The 16,684-nt window shown below is 33.6% G+C and overlaps 2 protein-coding genes across 2 annotated transcripts; both read left to right on the plus strand.

The window, feature by feature from the left end:
- The first annotated feature begins 4,729 nt into the window (after positions 1-4,729).
- On the plus strand, positions 4,730-9,398 carry LOC107943365 (uncharacterized). The gene is made up of 2 exons (XM_016877115.1): positions 4,730-5,122; positions 9,018-9,398. Exons 1-2 carry the CDS (start codon positions 4,730-4,732, stop codon positions 9,396-9,398), a joined length of 774 nt encoding a protein of 257 aa, XP_016732604.1.
- A 5,414-nt stretch (positions 9,399-14,812) lies between these two features.
- Positions 14,813-16,031, plus strand: LOC107943347 (protein STRICTOSIDINE SYNTHASE-LIKE 10). The gene is made up of 3 exons (XM_016877094.2): positions 14,813-15,064; positions 15,178-15,441; positions 15,533-16,031. The coding sequence occupies exons 1-3, from the start codon at positions 14,817-14,819 to the stop codon at positions 16,029-16,031; spliced, it is 1,011 nt and encodes a 336-aa protein (XP_016732583.2). The 5' UTR covers positions 14,813-14,816.
- The last annotated feature ends 653 nt before the right edge of the window (positions 16,032-16,684 follow it).

The following is a 16,684-nucleotide window of genomic DNA, read 5'->3' on the forward strand; positions in this document are numbered from 1 at the left end:
GAAAACAATGTTGTTATCTTTAAAATAAATAACTCCCATGTTAATATCAATGTCTTGTAAATCTAAATGGGATTCCTTCGAATGAATTGAGAACAACATGTGCTACGTCACCTTTGGTTCCAAACATTAGCAGACCAAAATATTCATCAGAAATATATAGATTGCATGTTGCCCTGTCAAATTGCAAATCTAAAGGCCTTCTACATATCAGTTCAAGCATGGAATTTGTTGACCCATCGCATACCTATCCTTGATCCAACAAAAAAGATCCCCAAAAATCCATCGATTATTGAATTCGACTTAACTTGTTATACCTAATCCAATAAAAAATCCGTCAATTATTGAATTATTATGTCAACAATTTGATAATAATAAAAAAAGACGATAAGTGATTGATACCTTGTTAATGAAGGAATAACAAATTCTTTCCAACCAAAATTCGGTTTATGCCATTTAAGTATTCTGCCATCAGACACATCGACGTATGGCCCTTCGCTTTTACAATCGAAGGCGACGCTCTTGGATCCCACAACATTAGTAAAATTAATTTGATTATAATTTTTTAGAATAATAATATTACTATAGTAAGATTTTTTGATGAAAGCGAAGTAAATGATAAAAAATGAAATCTTGAATGAATTCAACATCCCAAAAATAAGAAAAGATATAACATTCTATACTTGACCCGATCCCCGAGCCCGAGCTACGGGATGCCACATCCGTTGTTGAAGCAACTACAATTCCATTTTCAATTCAATTCAACCATTAATACATGCTATTAAGCTCATTATATACTTGCAGTATGTTATATAATCAAATCTTGGTTTTAAACAAGCTTATGAAAGCTCCTTCTATAAACCAAGGTTAGTTGAGGACTTAAATGTAATATTTTCAAAATTATCGGGTTGGTGTTGCGATGTTGAGGACTTAAATGTAATATTTTCAAAATTATCGGGTTGGTGTTGCAATGTTAAGGGTATCACATCGTGACCTTGAACAAACAATGAGTCGTGACTTCAGGAGCCTAAAGTCACGACGTCACCTACTGCTTTGATAGTATCCATTTGGTACCATTTCATATCAGCTTAACACAATAACCAATTCCATATTTAAACCATTTAAGCATAAGACATGCTTCAACCACTTCATATACTACCATTGATAGATCATTACTATCCAAATTGTCAATTTGACTATTCAAACTTAAAATCCAGTTCAACATATATTATTATTTGCACATTTTAACCATTTCAACTAGTTATACCAATCACATGTATGTAGTACATTAGACTCAAATTAACATTACCAACTTAGGATTTCAGAATGACCATTACGTTACAAAATCAAATCAATCATTAGGTATATGACATATAACAAAACAAGACGGAACAGTACAAACACTGCTGAGTCTAGAGTTGTGGATCGGAAGTTAAATTACTCCTCGAGTCTTTAAGATCTGCTAATACCTACACATAGAATAAAATAATCATATGCTGAGCGATAAAACTCAATAGTACTTCCATGATTCAAGACAATATAGCATGAACATTCACGTGTTAAGAAAGCTAAAGTTTCATAATCTAATTTAACTTCATATAATAAATTAATTAGAGTTATATTGGATTTTATATACTAAGTTTTTTATCTTTTTTTTTGCTATTCTTATAATTATCAATACTATTTAAATTTTTTTTGGATTTTAAAAAATATGCAATTTAGGTATTTATTTTAGATTTCAATTTAGTTAAAGGTTGGATTTAACTTCATATACTAAATTAATTAGAGTTTTTGTATTGGACTTTATATGCTATTTTTTTTTTAAATTTCTGGTTATTCATACATTTGAATTTTGAAGTGGATTTCGACAATTAACAATGATTAATTTCAGTTCGTATGGCAATGGAAATCAAATTACATACCAAATTTATTTATCTTCCTTAGGCCTACAAATTTCCCAATTCTCTTTTATAGCTCCCTATACTCTTATAAACAATTTTAACAGTATGAACAATTGAATCTAAATTTTAAAATATAAAAAGTAAACGGACTAAATTCTTATAAATAAAAGTAAAGAGATTAAATTTCAAATTTAGGATGGGCACAGGAACTTACCCATAATATAACAAATCAGGCTCGAGCCTTGAATAATAGATCTTAAGATTGGTTCATGTTGTAAACAGACTTGTTTTCTATTCCCTAAATTTATTTTTTGGGGCTAATATTTTAGTTTAAACCTTCTCAATACTGGGTCGATCTTATGGCTTAGATTAAAATTAACAATTACATATGTTTTTGTAGTTAACAATTAAAACTACATTCCAATCCATGGTTTTGGCTAGGCTGTTTGGGGCTTTGTTTTGTAGGGGGAAAAAAATCTCAAACCTTGCTTGCTGATGTATGCATGCATGCATGCATGCATGCTATTGCCTCCATCGTAAAATTATTTATTGTTTGATGCGTCATAAACTAACTAAAAATTTGACAACTAAGGAAAGATTTCACCTAGATTTCATCTGTAATTTTTAATCTAAATTACGCAATTTCTTTACTTAGTAACTCGACCCGTAGAAATCCTTAAATTATGCTAATATCACTTTCGAGAATAAGAGCAACTGATCTAGGTTGATTAACTGAAACTTCTTTCTGATTAAAACCCCTATTATCACATTAACTCAATCTATAGATTCCCCTATTAGACTTGACTCTAATCCGGTAGCTTTACGTCTTCCTATTTCTTGGATTGCATGCAACTTCACTCAATTACGCAAGATCTACTCTTAAACAAGGCTTATTCCTACTCTGATTTAAGCACATCAAACATGGATTAATAATTTGGAAATATCAAAGTAAGAATTAAGGGCACATAACTGAGAATAAGATTTAAGTATTTATTGCGTAAAATAAAAATCAAAAGACAGAATTCATCATAAGATTCATCTCCCCTTGGTATTTAGAAAATTAGTTCATGCTTGAAAATAAAAACATCGCAAAGACAGTATATCCTGAAAGAAATGAAGAAACTCATTATAACCTCTTGAGAAATCAACTGGGAGTCATCAATCTTCCCGGAAATTGGCTTCAATGGTGTTTACCGAGTTGTTTTCTTGAATGTTCTATGACGCCTCACTCCCATCTTCTTATTCTTGTCATATATACATCTTAGAATGCCCAAAAAACTTGAAAAATACTATTTCCCGCAGTTTAGGGTGCAAATTCGGGAAATTCACATGGCCTACCACATGGCCGTATGGTATCCCGTGTGCGTCACACTGCCGTGTAGAATGGGTCAGCCCGTGTGGCTCCTGTAGCTTGCTCCGATTTTTTTATTTTCGCTCATTTTGCACCCAAATTCTCTATTAAGCATAAAAACATGAATTTAAATGATTAGGAGTATAAAATTCACCATTAACATCGAATAATTACCCAAAAACACTTTAAGAATGAGATTAAAATATGTTACTTTTATATACTAATTGAGAGAAGTGGTAAAGTGGTATAATTTGAGGTTTAATTTAATATTTAAGCCTAGTATTAATTGTAAAATGAATCAAATTGGCAAAAGAAAAGGAGTTCTGTTCAAAATTCAATCAATTTTTTAATCAGATGTTATTTTTTGTTTAAGCCTTTCTCTAAGCCTAATAAATTGTTGATCTTCTCAAATATCGGACAATTTTTTAGCATAGGCAAAAAATCCAACCCTCAAAAGCTATACTTCTTAACAGTGCTGCTAGAAACAAAGTTGATTGGCCAATTGAAAAAGAAAATAGTAGTTTGGCCGGTGTCATATGATCGAATAGGGAGAATCATTGTTAGCCAATAAAAATTGGAAAGTTAAATAAAATACTGGCCTGATTCTTACAACATTGGTTTTAGAGGTAGAGATTGTTGAAACCTAAAAGATAGTGTTAGAGCATAGAGATTAAACAAAAGAGTTGGCTTGGTTGCTATCTTTCTGTAAATAACAACAGAAGAGGAAAGCCAACTCTAAAATCCATTTTGTAGTTTGCTTCTCTGATATTCATGTGTGCTTTTTCTATGTTGGTCCATTTATTTATATTTGGTATTTGTGTTTGACTTATATCATACGAGAATATGATCCCAAAAAACATACTAGAAATGTTGAAGTTGGCCTTCATGCAGCCCATGGATCAGCTAAGGAGTAGACCATGCAGCTCAAGTTATGTGGATGAAGTTGAAGATTAAACTGCTGTAATATTTTCGGATGAAGTGCATACAAACATGCTACAGCACGTATGCTTGCTGTAATAGCAAGTTTTTTTTAGTTCAGTTGATGTAATGTAATCTAGTTTTTTTTTAACTTAGTTGGTGATGTATTTAATGTGATTAGGTAGTGTTTGAGCTGATAAATCAACTTTATTAAAGTGTACAAGTTTCATTTTTCAAGTTTTAATGTATTTAGTGGTAGTAGGTTATGATTAGGTGATGTTAGTAACATTTTTTACCAGCTCATGAACTGGTATATGTAATGGCTCAATGTCTTTATTTCAAGTAGGTTAATGAAATCATTGAATTTCATCCTAAAAAAAATCTCTATTTTTTTTGTTTTCATTTTGTCTCTTCAAGCCCGATTCTGTTTATTTTCTCCAGAAAACATACAGCATTGTTGCTCAGGTTTCTGTTAACCTTCATTCATCTTTTTCAAAAACCCAACAATTGGTATCTAAAGCTAAATTCTTAGTGGACCTGTCACATTTCAATCTTTAAAACCATGTTTTCCTCAAGCTTTTTACCAGCTGCACAACCTGTCTTCAATGAAGAAGGCTACCACATTTGGGTAGTAAAAATGAAGACCTATCTACAGGCATTTGACCTATGGGAGATTGTCAACTCAGATGTTAAACCAGCACCTCCTAGAGCCAATCCAACAGTGGCTCAGATCAGACAGCATGCAGATGAAAGAACCAAAAGGCATAAAGCTATGTCTTGCATTCAAAACAATGTGTCAGATGTGATCTTCACAAGGATCATGGCTTGTGAGTCACCAAAGCATGCTTGGGATAAGCTAAAGGAAAAGTTCCAAGGGACTAAAAGAACAAGGCAGCAACAGTTGCTGAATTTGAGAAGGGATTTTGAAAACTTGAAGATGAAGGAGGAAGAAACAGTAAAGTAATACTCAGAAAAAATTATGGCTGTAGTGAACAGTATCAGATTGCTTGGAGAACAGTTTAATGATGTAACACACCTAACCCGAATCCGATTCGTTGGATTAAGGTTAAGAGGTATTACGGAACTAAACATTTAATTATCTCATTCACTTTGTCAATAAACAAAAACAGAGATCGAGCTGAAATACATACTGATATTTAAGTTATACGCCATTTTCGTATGGCCAAAATTTTTACAATTTCAAAACATCGTTATCATCAGCCTAACCTATACATGCCATATCGAGTCCAAAATATAACTGTACCCAAAAAGATCGATAGTGTGATAAACTGCTGACGATCCCCGAGTCGGTGGCCAAAATCAACAATCTATAAAACAGAGAAATAAAGAACAGAATAAGCTTTCAAAGCTTAGTAAGTTTTAAGTATCACAAACAATTAAGACTTATCGAAAATCAAAACATTCATTTAAACAGACTTATTCTCAATTCAAATTGCTTTATGGTCGAATACACATAAACATAAACATAGATTCTCAGTACATATTTTCTTTTACTTAAAATTCATACGATGCATTTAAATCAAATAATCTCATATATTAACAACATCTGACTGAATAGGTCATTGTTTTACTCGTGGATATAACAATCATTCACACTTAAGTATCATTCTTTAATGCTAATAATTCACAAAATCAGACTGAATGTACATGAGTACATAAATTAATTTTAACATATAATTCGTATACAAATATACCATGATCGAATAAATCATTCTCACATTCGGTAATATAACCATCAATCACATTTATATATATTCTTCTTTGATGCTAATGATTCACTTCAAAATCAATTCACCGATGTGTAAGTAATACGTACCTGAACATCTTAAATGTCTAGCACTTACTCAACGATGGTTTACTGCTGACATTCAATATCATAATCTTACTTAATTTATTGGCATTAAACCTGTCAGGTCTTAGAACTTGAAACCAATTACCAGCACAAGCCTATGGGAATTTAAACCCGGTATAATACCAACTCGAAGCCCGCGGGACTGTAGCCCGGACATATTTCTAGCACGTAGCCTGCGGACCTTAAGTCCGGATATAATTCCAGCACATAGCCTGCGGACCTTAAGTCCGGATATAATTCCAGCACATAGCCTGCGGACCTTTAAGCCCGGATATACGTCAAATATCATACATATTTAATCATATATTAACACATCTCATTCAACATATCACATTAGTAGTCATTTGCTACATTCGGATATAAGCTCCATATGAACACCATCATTCACATTTCGGTTCAAAAGTCATACATAAATATCACATATCCATTTCACCATTCAAGCTTAACCCATAGTAACCATTCGACTATAAGTCATATGCATAAATTATTTATCACATAACTTAATTCAAGTAGAACCAAAAAGGTCACAATTCATCTAATATACACATATCAAGGCATCATCACTTATATACTAAAGGTGACTACTCAGAACTTACCTCGGATATACTTGAACGGTTGTGGAAAGGCTACTCAATTACTTTCTCCTTTCCCCTATCCAACTTCGACCCTCTTTGCTCTTGAGCTTAAATTCAACAATTTTAAACTAGTCATTATTCGACTATTCAAGCATTACTTTCAGAATATAATATATATATACGACTTTCACATATACAGATCATAATAAGTTTATAAGAAATCAATAAGCAACTCATTAACAAATTTTTGTCAATGTTTACCACATAATCATAATTTCACTGCAAGCTGTCTTCCTGAGCAACAGTCACTAAATCATTTATAACTGGAGCTACGAAACTCCAAATCACTTTTCGTTAATTTTCCCTGAAAATAAACTCATATATCTTTTATCTATAAAACTTTCAGAATTTTTGGTTTGGCCAATCAATGCCAGGTTTTTCTTAAAGTTTCCTTCGTTTCACTATTTGACTAATCTGACCACTCTTCACTATGAATCAAATTCCTCATTGTACATAATTCAAAATATGTCCTCATTTATTTCATTTGAAACTAGACTCATTAAGGAGTCTAAGTATATAAACTCGATCATATAACCATTTTTGTACAATTTATCATGATTTTATAAAAACAGAACAGGGGATCTAGAAGTCATTTTGACCTTGTCCTACATCACTTCAAATATCTCATTATCGGAAATTCTTTTTCTTTCACAGTTTCTTTTATAAGAAAATAGACTCATTAATATTTAATTACATAGTTTATTCAGCTTCTAACTCAACTCCCACAATTTATGGTGATTTTCCAAAAATCACATTACTGCTGCTGTCCTAAGCAGATTTATTACCAATTCATTCTTTCACACATTCTTTGCATGCATGTTATTTAAACATGCATATCACCAATCAATCATCACATATCTATAATTTCACTTAAGCATAATCTCTATTTCATCATTCTAAAACATTCAACACCGACTAGTCATGCTTACAAGCCTAAGCCGAATATCATTTTAGACATTTGAGAAATCATTTCTCACTCAACTTAATAGTGTAAACCTCACTCAAAACATTCACACCAATTTATTATAATCAAAACCCTTGTTCAAATTAATATTCACTATAATACTATGGCCGAAACCCTCAATTAGTTAACATAGTCTCTTAGATTCAATATAATCACGAATATATATACCACCTAAATCCCTCTCTTAACACATAATTTACTATCTTGGAATTCATTTCCTCACTAATTTAACTTACTCCAAAGCCGAATGCTACTTAAGCATTAAGCTCATGTTCTTTTCATTATTAAGCAAGTGTTATAACTTAACTAACATCTATTTTCAATTTGAACATCAACATTCAAAAATTTAAACACAAAAATTCATAGCTGAATGTTATTTAACTTAAGCTACCATTATATTTTTACTTATCACTTCATACCATATTATCAAAATGAACTAATTATACTCATATAAATACTATCAAAGCCGAAACCTATGCATAACATTATTCAAGATTTATGCCCTTAAAAATTCATTTACAAGGCCGAACCTCTTGATATGAAAACCTCTAATTATTTCATTCAATCACCCAACGGCATTTGCTCACATTTAACACTTGAAAACAAATTATTTGTTCAAGTAATTCAACAAGTCCAAGTTCATCCATTTCACATGTAAATACTAACAATTAAGTATTATCTAGCTCAAACTTCATTAAACTATAAGAACAACAATCTATCCCCTTCAATTTCTCCCATGGCCGAATGCTCAAGACACCACACAACTCAAAATTTTGTCATGGGCTAAGTAAGAAACTTAATACCTAACTTAAAATATGCTAAAAATCCAAGAACTAACATGAATTACTTACCTTATTCAAGACTATAAAGGAGTAGCCGAATGCTTGTTTCCCCTCCCTTCTCTTCTTAGAATTTTCGACCAAAGAAATAAAAAAGATGAACACTTTTCTTTGTTTTCTTTGTTTTATTCACTTTATTAATTTAACACAATTTTTTTTATTACATGGTGCTTACCACTATTTAATATAATAATATTAACACATGCATATAATGCCCATAAGTATGAGCTTGGCCAGCCACTATTGTCAAAAAGGGATATTTGACATGCAAGTCCCATCTTTTTATAACATGCATTAATAGACCACTTTTAAATTTAGCTATCACATTTCACAATTGTCTCACGTAAGTCCTATTTAATAAATTTCACATTCAAATGACAAAATCAAAGTATGAAACTTTCCTACATGCATGTTCACATACAATAAGCATAAAATATAACGGTTAATTATTTTTATAACTCGGTTTTGTGGTCCCGAAACCACTTTCCGACTAGAGTCAATTTAGGGCTGTCACAAATGAAGCAAGAATTGTGGAGAAGGTGATCTCAACCTTGCCTGAAAGGTATGAGGCAAAGATATCATTCCTTGAATACTCAAGGGACCTGAACAGCATCTCATTGACAGAGCTGATCAATGTTCTTTATGCTCAAGAGCAAAAGAGAGCCAACAGACTGGAGGAGCATCAAGAAGGTGCCTTCCAAGCTAGGAGCAAACCTGCCTCGAGCTCCTCTGCCTACAAAGGAAAGAAGACCTGGTCAAAAAAGTCTAGAGCAGATGGTGCAAGAAGATATCCACCCTGCCCACGCTGCAGAAAGCTAAGTCTTCTAGGTGAAGTTTGTTGGTTCAGGCCTGATGTGCAGTGCAAATTCTGCAAAAAGATGGGCTATGCTGAGAAAGTCTGCAGAAACAAAGACAAGTAGAGCCAAAAACAATCTCAACAGCCAAGAGCTGAAGCTTAAATAGCAGAAGAAGGCAGTGATCATGAAGAGCAAGTTTTTACAGTCACTTGCTCAGTTGTCAAAGAAAAAGTCACAAGTGGATGGCTGATAGACAGTGGTTGCACAAACCACATGACCTCTGATGCTACAATCTTCAAGTCAATTGATAGAAGCTCCAAAATAAGAGTGAATGTTGGAAATGGACACTTCATCAAAGTAGAAGGCAAGGGAGGTGTGCTAATAAACACTCCCACAGGCAAAAAGCTTGTTTCAAATGTACTATTAGTGCTTGAAATTGATAGAAACTTGCTCAGTATAGCTTAGTTGCTCGAAAAGGGCTATTCAGTGGTGTTCAAAAGCAAGGAATGCCAGATTAGTGATCCAAGTAGATTCAAACTCATGTCAATAACCATGGTCAACAAAAGCTTTATTGTTGATTGGAATAAAGACTTAGATAGTGTCTACACAACTGTTTCAGATGAATCCAAGCTGTAGCACAAAAAGCTTGGCCATGCTAACTACAGATCAATGGCTCAGATAACCAAAGAAGACCTAGTTGAAAACTTTACAGATTTGATTAAGAAAGAGGAGGTTTACAAAGTATGTCAGCTAAGAAAGCAAGTCAGACTTCCATTCCCTTCAAACAAAGCTTGGAGAGCTTCTAAAAGACTGTAACTTGTGCACATGATGTGTATGGGCCCATGAAGACACTATCTTTGAATGACAGTAGATATTTTATCCTTTTCATTGATGACTACTTGAGACATTGTTGGATCTACTTCTTGTAGCATAAGTATGAAGTAGCCTCAGTGTTTTGGAAGTTTAAGGCTGAAGTAGAGACAGAAACAGGTTGCAAGCTAAAGATGTTGAGGTCTGAAAATGGGACTGAGTACACCTCAGTAAAATTTCAAGATTTTTGTGACGAATCTGGCATCAAGCACCAGCTCACAAACACTTACACACCTCAACAGAAAGGCGTAAGTGAAAGGAAGAGCAAAAGCCTGATGGATATGGCCAGATGTTTGTTGTTTGAGAGGAATTTCCCTAAAACCTTATAGGTTGAGGCAATTAACACTACTGTTTACCTCTAAAATAGACTCCCAACTAAGGCTTTCGTTCAGAAAACTCTATTTGAAGCTTGGTTTGGGTTCAAACCATTACTGGCTCACCTGAAAGTTTTTGGCTGCATTTTTTATGCACATGTTCCTGCTGTCAAAAGGGACAAGTTGGCCAAGAAAGCTTAACCTGGTATCCTGGTGGGCTATAGCAGTGTGAAGAAGGGCTAAAGAATCCTAGATCCTTCATGCAACAAAGTGCTTGTAAGCAGAGATGTAGTGTTCAATGAGAAATCAAGTTGGAATTGGGAGAAGAGTGAACCAGAGGCAGTCTCTGAAGATTTTGTGACAAATTAGACTAAACCTGATCAAAATGGTCCTGAAATGGACATTAATAATGAACCAGTCAAGGGCACTAGACCATTGGCTGAGATTTATGAAAAAGCTCAAATGGCTGCAGTTGAACCAAGCTTCTTTGAAGAGGCTGAAGCTGAACAAGCTGGAAACAGGTAATGGCTGATGAAATCAGTATGATTGAGAAGGACCAGACCTGGCAGCTAGTTGAGAAACCAGCAAACAATAAGGTCATTGGAGTGAAATGGGTGTTTCGAGCTAAACACAATATTGATGGAAGCTTGAACATGCTGAAAGCAAGGCTGGTAGTAAAAGGATTTAGCTAGAAATATGCCATTGACTACTTTGAAACTATTGTACTAGTGGCCAAGCATGACACCATAAGGCTGCTAGTTACTTTTAGCTACACAAATGCAATGGAAAATCCAACAGCTCGATATGAAGTCAGCATTCCTCAACGGTCTTCTTGAAGAAGAGATTTATGTTGAACAACCTCAAGGTTTTAAGGTGGCTGGTAAAGAGGACAAGGTTTACAAACTGAAGAAAGCCTTGTATGGCTTGAAACAGGCACCAAGAGCCTGGTATAACGGGATCAATGGCTACCTAGCTAGCTTTGGATTTGAAAAAAGCATCAGTGAACCTACCTTGTATGTGAAGAAGTAAGGTAATGAAACTCAACTGATAGTGTCTCTATATGTTGATGACCTGTTAGTGACAGGAAGAGATCAACCAATGCTAACAAACTTCAAATGTAAAATGCAAAAAGTGTTGAAGATGTCTGATTTTGGACAAATGTCTTACTTCATTGGTATAGAAGTGACTCAAACACAGCATGGAATCTTCCTAAGGCAGAAGACTTTTGTCTCCAAAATTCTGAGCAAATTCTCCATGCAAAACTGCAAGGTAACAAGCACACCAATTGCTATTAGAGAGAAACTATCAAGCCAATGTGACTTTGAGCAGGTTAATGAAACTGTCTGTAGGAGCTTGGTAGGTTGTTTGCTATATCTGACTGCCACTAGACCCGACATTATGTTTGCTGTGAATTTGCTATCTAGATTCATGCATTGTTGCAGTGAGAAGCATCTACAAGCTGCAAAAAGGGTTCTTAGATACATTAAAGGTACACAGACCTTTGGAATCAAGTTTACCAAGGTTGAAAGTATGAAACTTGTTGGTAATGTTGATAGTGATTGGGCTGGATTGATAAATGACATGAAGAGTACCTCAGGGTATGTTTTTACTCTTGGTTGAGCCATTTTTTGTTAGAGCTTAAAGAAACAATCTGTTGTTGCTCAATCAACAGCAGAGGCAAAATATGTGGCAACTGCAAGAGCTATCAACCAAGCCATTTGGCTAAAGAAAATCATGACTAATTTAAATCAACACCAAAGGGAAGCAACATAGATCAATTGTGACAATCAATCTGCTGTTGCAATTGCAAAGAATCCAGTGTTCCATAGAAGAACAAAGCATTTCAAGATTAAGCTTCACTTTGTTAGGGAGATGGAAAAAGATCGAGAAGTGAAGCTGATTCATTGCAGTTCTGAAGAACAACTTGCTGATATTTTGACTAAGCCCCTTAGTGTGTCAAGATTTGAAGATTTAAGAGTCAAAACTGGAGTCTGCAGCATGCAAGCCAAGGAGGAGTGTTGAAGTTGGCCTGCATGCAGCCAAAAAGCAGCTAAGGAGCAGACCATGCAGCTCAATTCATGTGGATGAAGTTGAAGATTAAGCTGTTATAATATTTTTGGATGAACTGCATGCAAACATGCTACAGTACGTATGCTTGCTGTACTAGCAAGTTTTTTTTTTAGTTCAGTTGATGTCATGTAATCTAGTTTGTTTTGAACTTAGTTGGTGATGTATTTAATGTGATTAGGTAGTGTTTGAGCTGATAAATCAACTTTGTTAAAGTGTACAAGTTTCATTTTTCAAGTTTCAATGAATTTAGTGGTAGTAGGTGATGATTAGGTGATGTTAGTGACATTTTTGACCAGCTCATGAACTGGTATATGTAATGGCTCAATGCCTTTATTTCAACCAGGTCAATGAAATCATTGAATTTCATCCTAAAAAAAAACTCTCTCTTTTCTTTGGTTTCATTTTTGCTTTTCAAGCTCGATTCTATTTATTTTCTCCAAAAAACGTACAACATTGTTGCTCAAGCTTCTATTAACCTTCACTCATCTTTGTCAAAAACCCAATAAGAAGAACTCTTAAAAAGATTTTATTTATATAAGATACGTACCCGTATTTGATATATGAATTTGAGTGAACATAGGAGCCTACTTACCAATGATGTGGAGTTGAACTTCTTGAGTTTTTCCCATATTCAAAACATGAAGAGGTTCGAAAAATGAGCCCCCAGTTAGAGAAGGAGAGAAAAGAGGAGATATTTTAACAAAATAGAAAGGGATGAATGTATGTAAAGTATAGCAGCTAATTGTGAATGGCAATTTAAGTATCCAACAGAAGAAAAAGAAGGGTATCCACTTCCATCCATATGAAGCACGAGGACGATGACGACCGCATCTTGTTTCTTTCTTTTTTGTCTTGTCGTCTTTATTGTTTGTGATTGAGTACGTGTTCAATAATTCATTACATATATAATTTTCGATTTATTTGAAGGGTTCTATTTCTTCACTCATGTCCGAATGTGTGTCGTATGAATATTTCAAAGGAGGAAGCAACATAAAACATAACCATATTATCATCTGTCATGAATCTGTTTTTACAAATTTGAGAATGGTGGGTACATTGACTTGTGCAGGTATGAAACATGTGCATGGTTTGAGTTTGATGGGGGCTTTTCAGTTTGCAATAAATAGTTTAGTTTATATATAAATTGCAATATCTGCATCTTCAATAACAGGAAATTCACATGGCTTATCAAATGCATCACTCATGATCACGCAATTTAGTGCCTTGGATTTTGACCATTTTGTAAAATGATGATGATGCTTTCTTTTTGGTGCTAAACTTGAACTATCTCATTTACACTAGATCTCCATCAGTAAACAAAGGAGATGGCCTTTTTCTTTGCTCTTGCGGCTTCCGCAGGCCTTAGAGCGCAGCTTCTCCTGGGATGCTATGCGTCCAGTCTTAAGTGTCTCCGCCGTGTATTTGGGTTTTATGACAATAACAATGTATCTTTGCTTGGTCCTACCTTGGAAATTATCCACATTAAAATGGATCTTGTCCAAATGGCCAAAAGTCCAAGTTACCGGCTTCATTCCTTCTTTGCTCTATTGTTGGATAACAGAATTTTTCCGATGTTCCAAAGTGACGATTTGGATGTCCTTTTACCTGGTTAGGCGGCTTCGACGTGCCTTGGTCGTCGACCCTTCGCTATTGCCGGATTTTCCGACTCAGTTTAATTATAATTAAAAAAAAAATCTATATGAACATTGATAGAATAAAGGTTAAATTGTGTTATTAGTCCAGGCTTAATAGTAGAATTTTACCTCAAATGAACTTTTACTTTGGTCGACCAAATCAAAAACTGAAATAACAACTGACATGATATATAATTGAAAAAGAAAATCGCTGATAATAAATAAAAATCGATGGATTAACTAATTCAATAAATTATATTTTTTTTATTAATTCAAATACATCTAAAATAAAACATGACTTAATTTACTTAAGTACAAACTTATGATTAAACTAGAATTACTTATTTCTATCATAAAACAAAACATACAATTTTTTATAAACATGACTTAAATTTGTACACAACCATGACTTAAATTTGTACAGGTAAACTTATAAAACAACACGATTTAGGTTTAAATAAAAAAAATTAAAATTAATAATAATAATAATAATAAATTACATTTAAACCAACGTTAACTATACCTCCCACTAATTTAATTTAATCGAAATTCTGATTTATGTTAATTACTTGCTCTATAAATATATATCTCAGCTTCATTCTTCAATTACTGTTTCTTTAACCGTTATATATTTTAATTCTTTGCTTAATTCAATGATGATGAATTCATTCAAGTTTTTGTTTTCTATCTTTTGCTTCACTTTCATCAAACAATCTTATCAGAGTCGTATTGTTATTTCAAAAAGTTATAATCAATTTAATCTTACTAATGTTGTGGGACCCGAGAGCATTGCTTTCGATTGTAAAGGCGAAGGGCCATATGTTGGTGTATCCGACGGCAGAATACTTAAGCATGAACTGAATTTTGGTTGGAAAGAATTTGCTATTCCTTCATTAACCAGGTATTAATTCTTCATCATCTTCTTCTTCTTCTTCTTCTTCTTCTTTTTATCGTTTTGTTGACATAGTAGCAAACTAATTGATAGGTTTTTTTTCTTTGTTAAATCAAGGAAAGGAGGTTATGTGACGGGTCGACAAATCTCATGCTTGAACCTATATGCGGAAGGGCTTTGGGTTTAAAATTTAACGACGCAACATGCGATCTTTATATTGCAGACGCATACTTTGGTTTGCTAATGGTTGGGCCCAAAGGGGGCGTAGCACAAGTTCTTGCCAATTCATCCGAGGGAATCCCATTTAGATTTACAAATGGGTTAGACATCGATAACAACACGGGTGTTGTTTATTTTACAGACAGCAGCATTATTTTCCAAAGGAGGTATTTCTTTTCGTTTCTTTTATTTACTGTTGCTCTTGATACAAGTATTGTTTGTTATTTAAAACTCATGAATACTTGCATGTGTGTGTAGGTATGCGGACCTTTTATCGAGATCATCAACTGACCGAACTGGAAGGTTGCTTAGATATGATCCGCGTGCAAAAAGGGCATCTGTAATGTACAAAGGTTTAATGTTTCCGAATGGGGTGGCTTTGAGCCAAAATCGTTCTTTTCTGCTAGTGGCAAAAACTATACGAAAGAGAATATTGAAATTCAACCTTGGAGATGAAGGTGGACTAAACAATAACGAGCCAAAAGTGTTTGCCAAGTTACCTAGAGTTCCCAATAACATTAAGATGAATGAAAATGGGGAATTTTGGGTGGCCCTGAACACGGGAAGGCTGGGAGAAACTAGTAATGATGGGTCGGATCCTATAGGAGTCAAATACGATGGAGAAGGTTCTATTTTACAAGAATTAGACGGGAATAGAGGAACTATATTTAATTCTATTAGTGAAGTGAACGAGGTGAATCGAACATTATATATCAGTTCTGTCGTAAAACCTTATGTTGGGGTTTTGAAAATTTAAAATTTCAATTATTTAGTTATCTATTTTAAATTTTTTGGGGGTTTTAGAAAATATGCAATTTAAGTATTTATTTTAGATTTCAATTTAGTTAAAGGTTGGATTTAATTTCATATACTAAATTAATTAGAGTTTTTGTATTGGATTTTATAAGCTTTTTTTGGTTATTCTTACCATTTGAATTTTGAAGTGGATTTCGACATTTAGCAATGATTAATTTCAGTTCGTATGGCAATGGAAATCCACCCTACTCCAAATTCTGCGTCAAATTACATACCAAATTTATTTATGTTCGTTAGGACTACAAATTTCCCAATTCTCTCTCTACTCTTAACATATTTGGAATTTAGTTCTTATATTTTTATTTTCACGAATTTAGTCCCTCTACTTTTTATATTTTAAAATTTCAGGTCCTATTGTTAACATTGTTAAATTTGTTGGTGTGACATTTTGAAATAAAAAAAATTTTACTTGGTAGCAATGTAACTAAAAAAACGATGTTGTAATGAATTTGAATTTAACAAAACAATTTTAACAGTACAAACAATTGAATCTAAATTTTAAAATATTAAAAGAAAACGGACCAAATTCTTATAAATAAAAGTAAATAGATTAAATTTCAAATTTAGGATGGGCATAGGGCCTTACCCATAATA

This window comes from Gossypium hirsutum, chromosome A09, assembly GCF_007990345.1.
Source record: "Gossypium hirsutum isolate 1008001.06 chromosome A09, Gossypium_hirsutum_v2.1, whole genome shotgun sequence".
Lineage (NCBI taxonomy): Eukaryota > Viridiplantae > Streptophyta > Magnoliopsida > Malvales > Malvaceae > Gossypium > Gossypium hirsutum.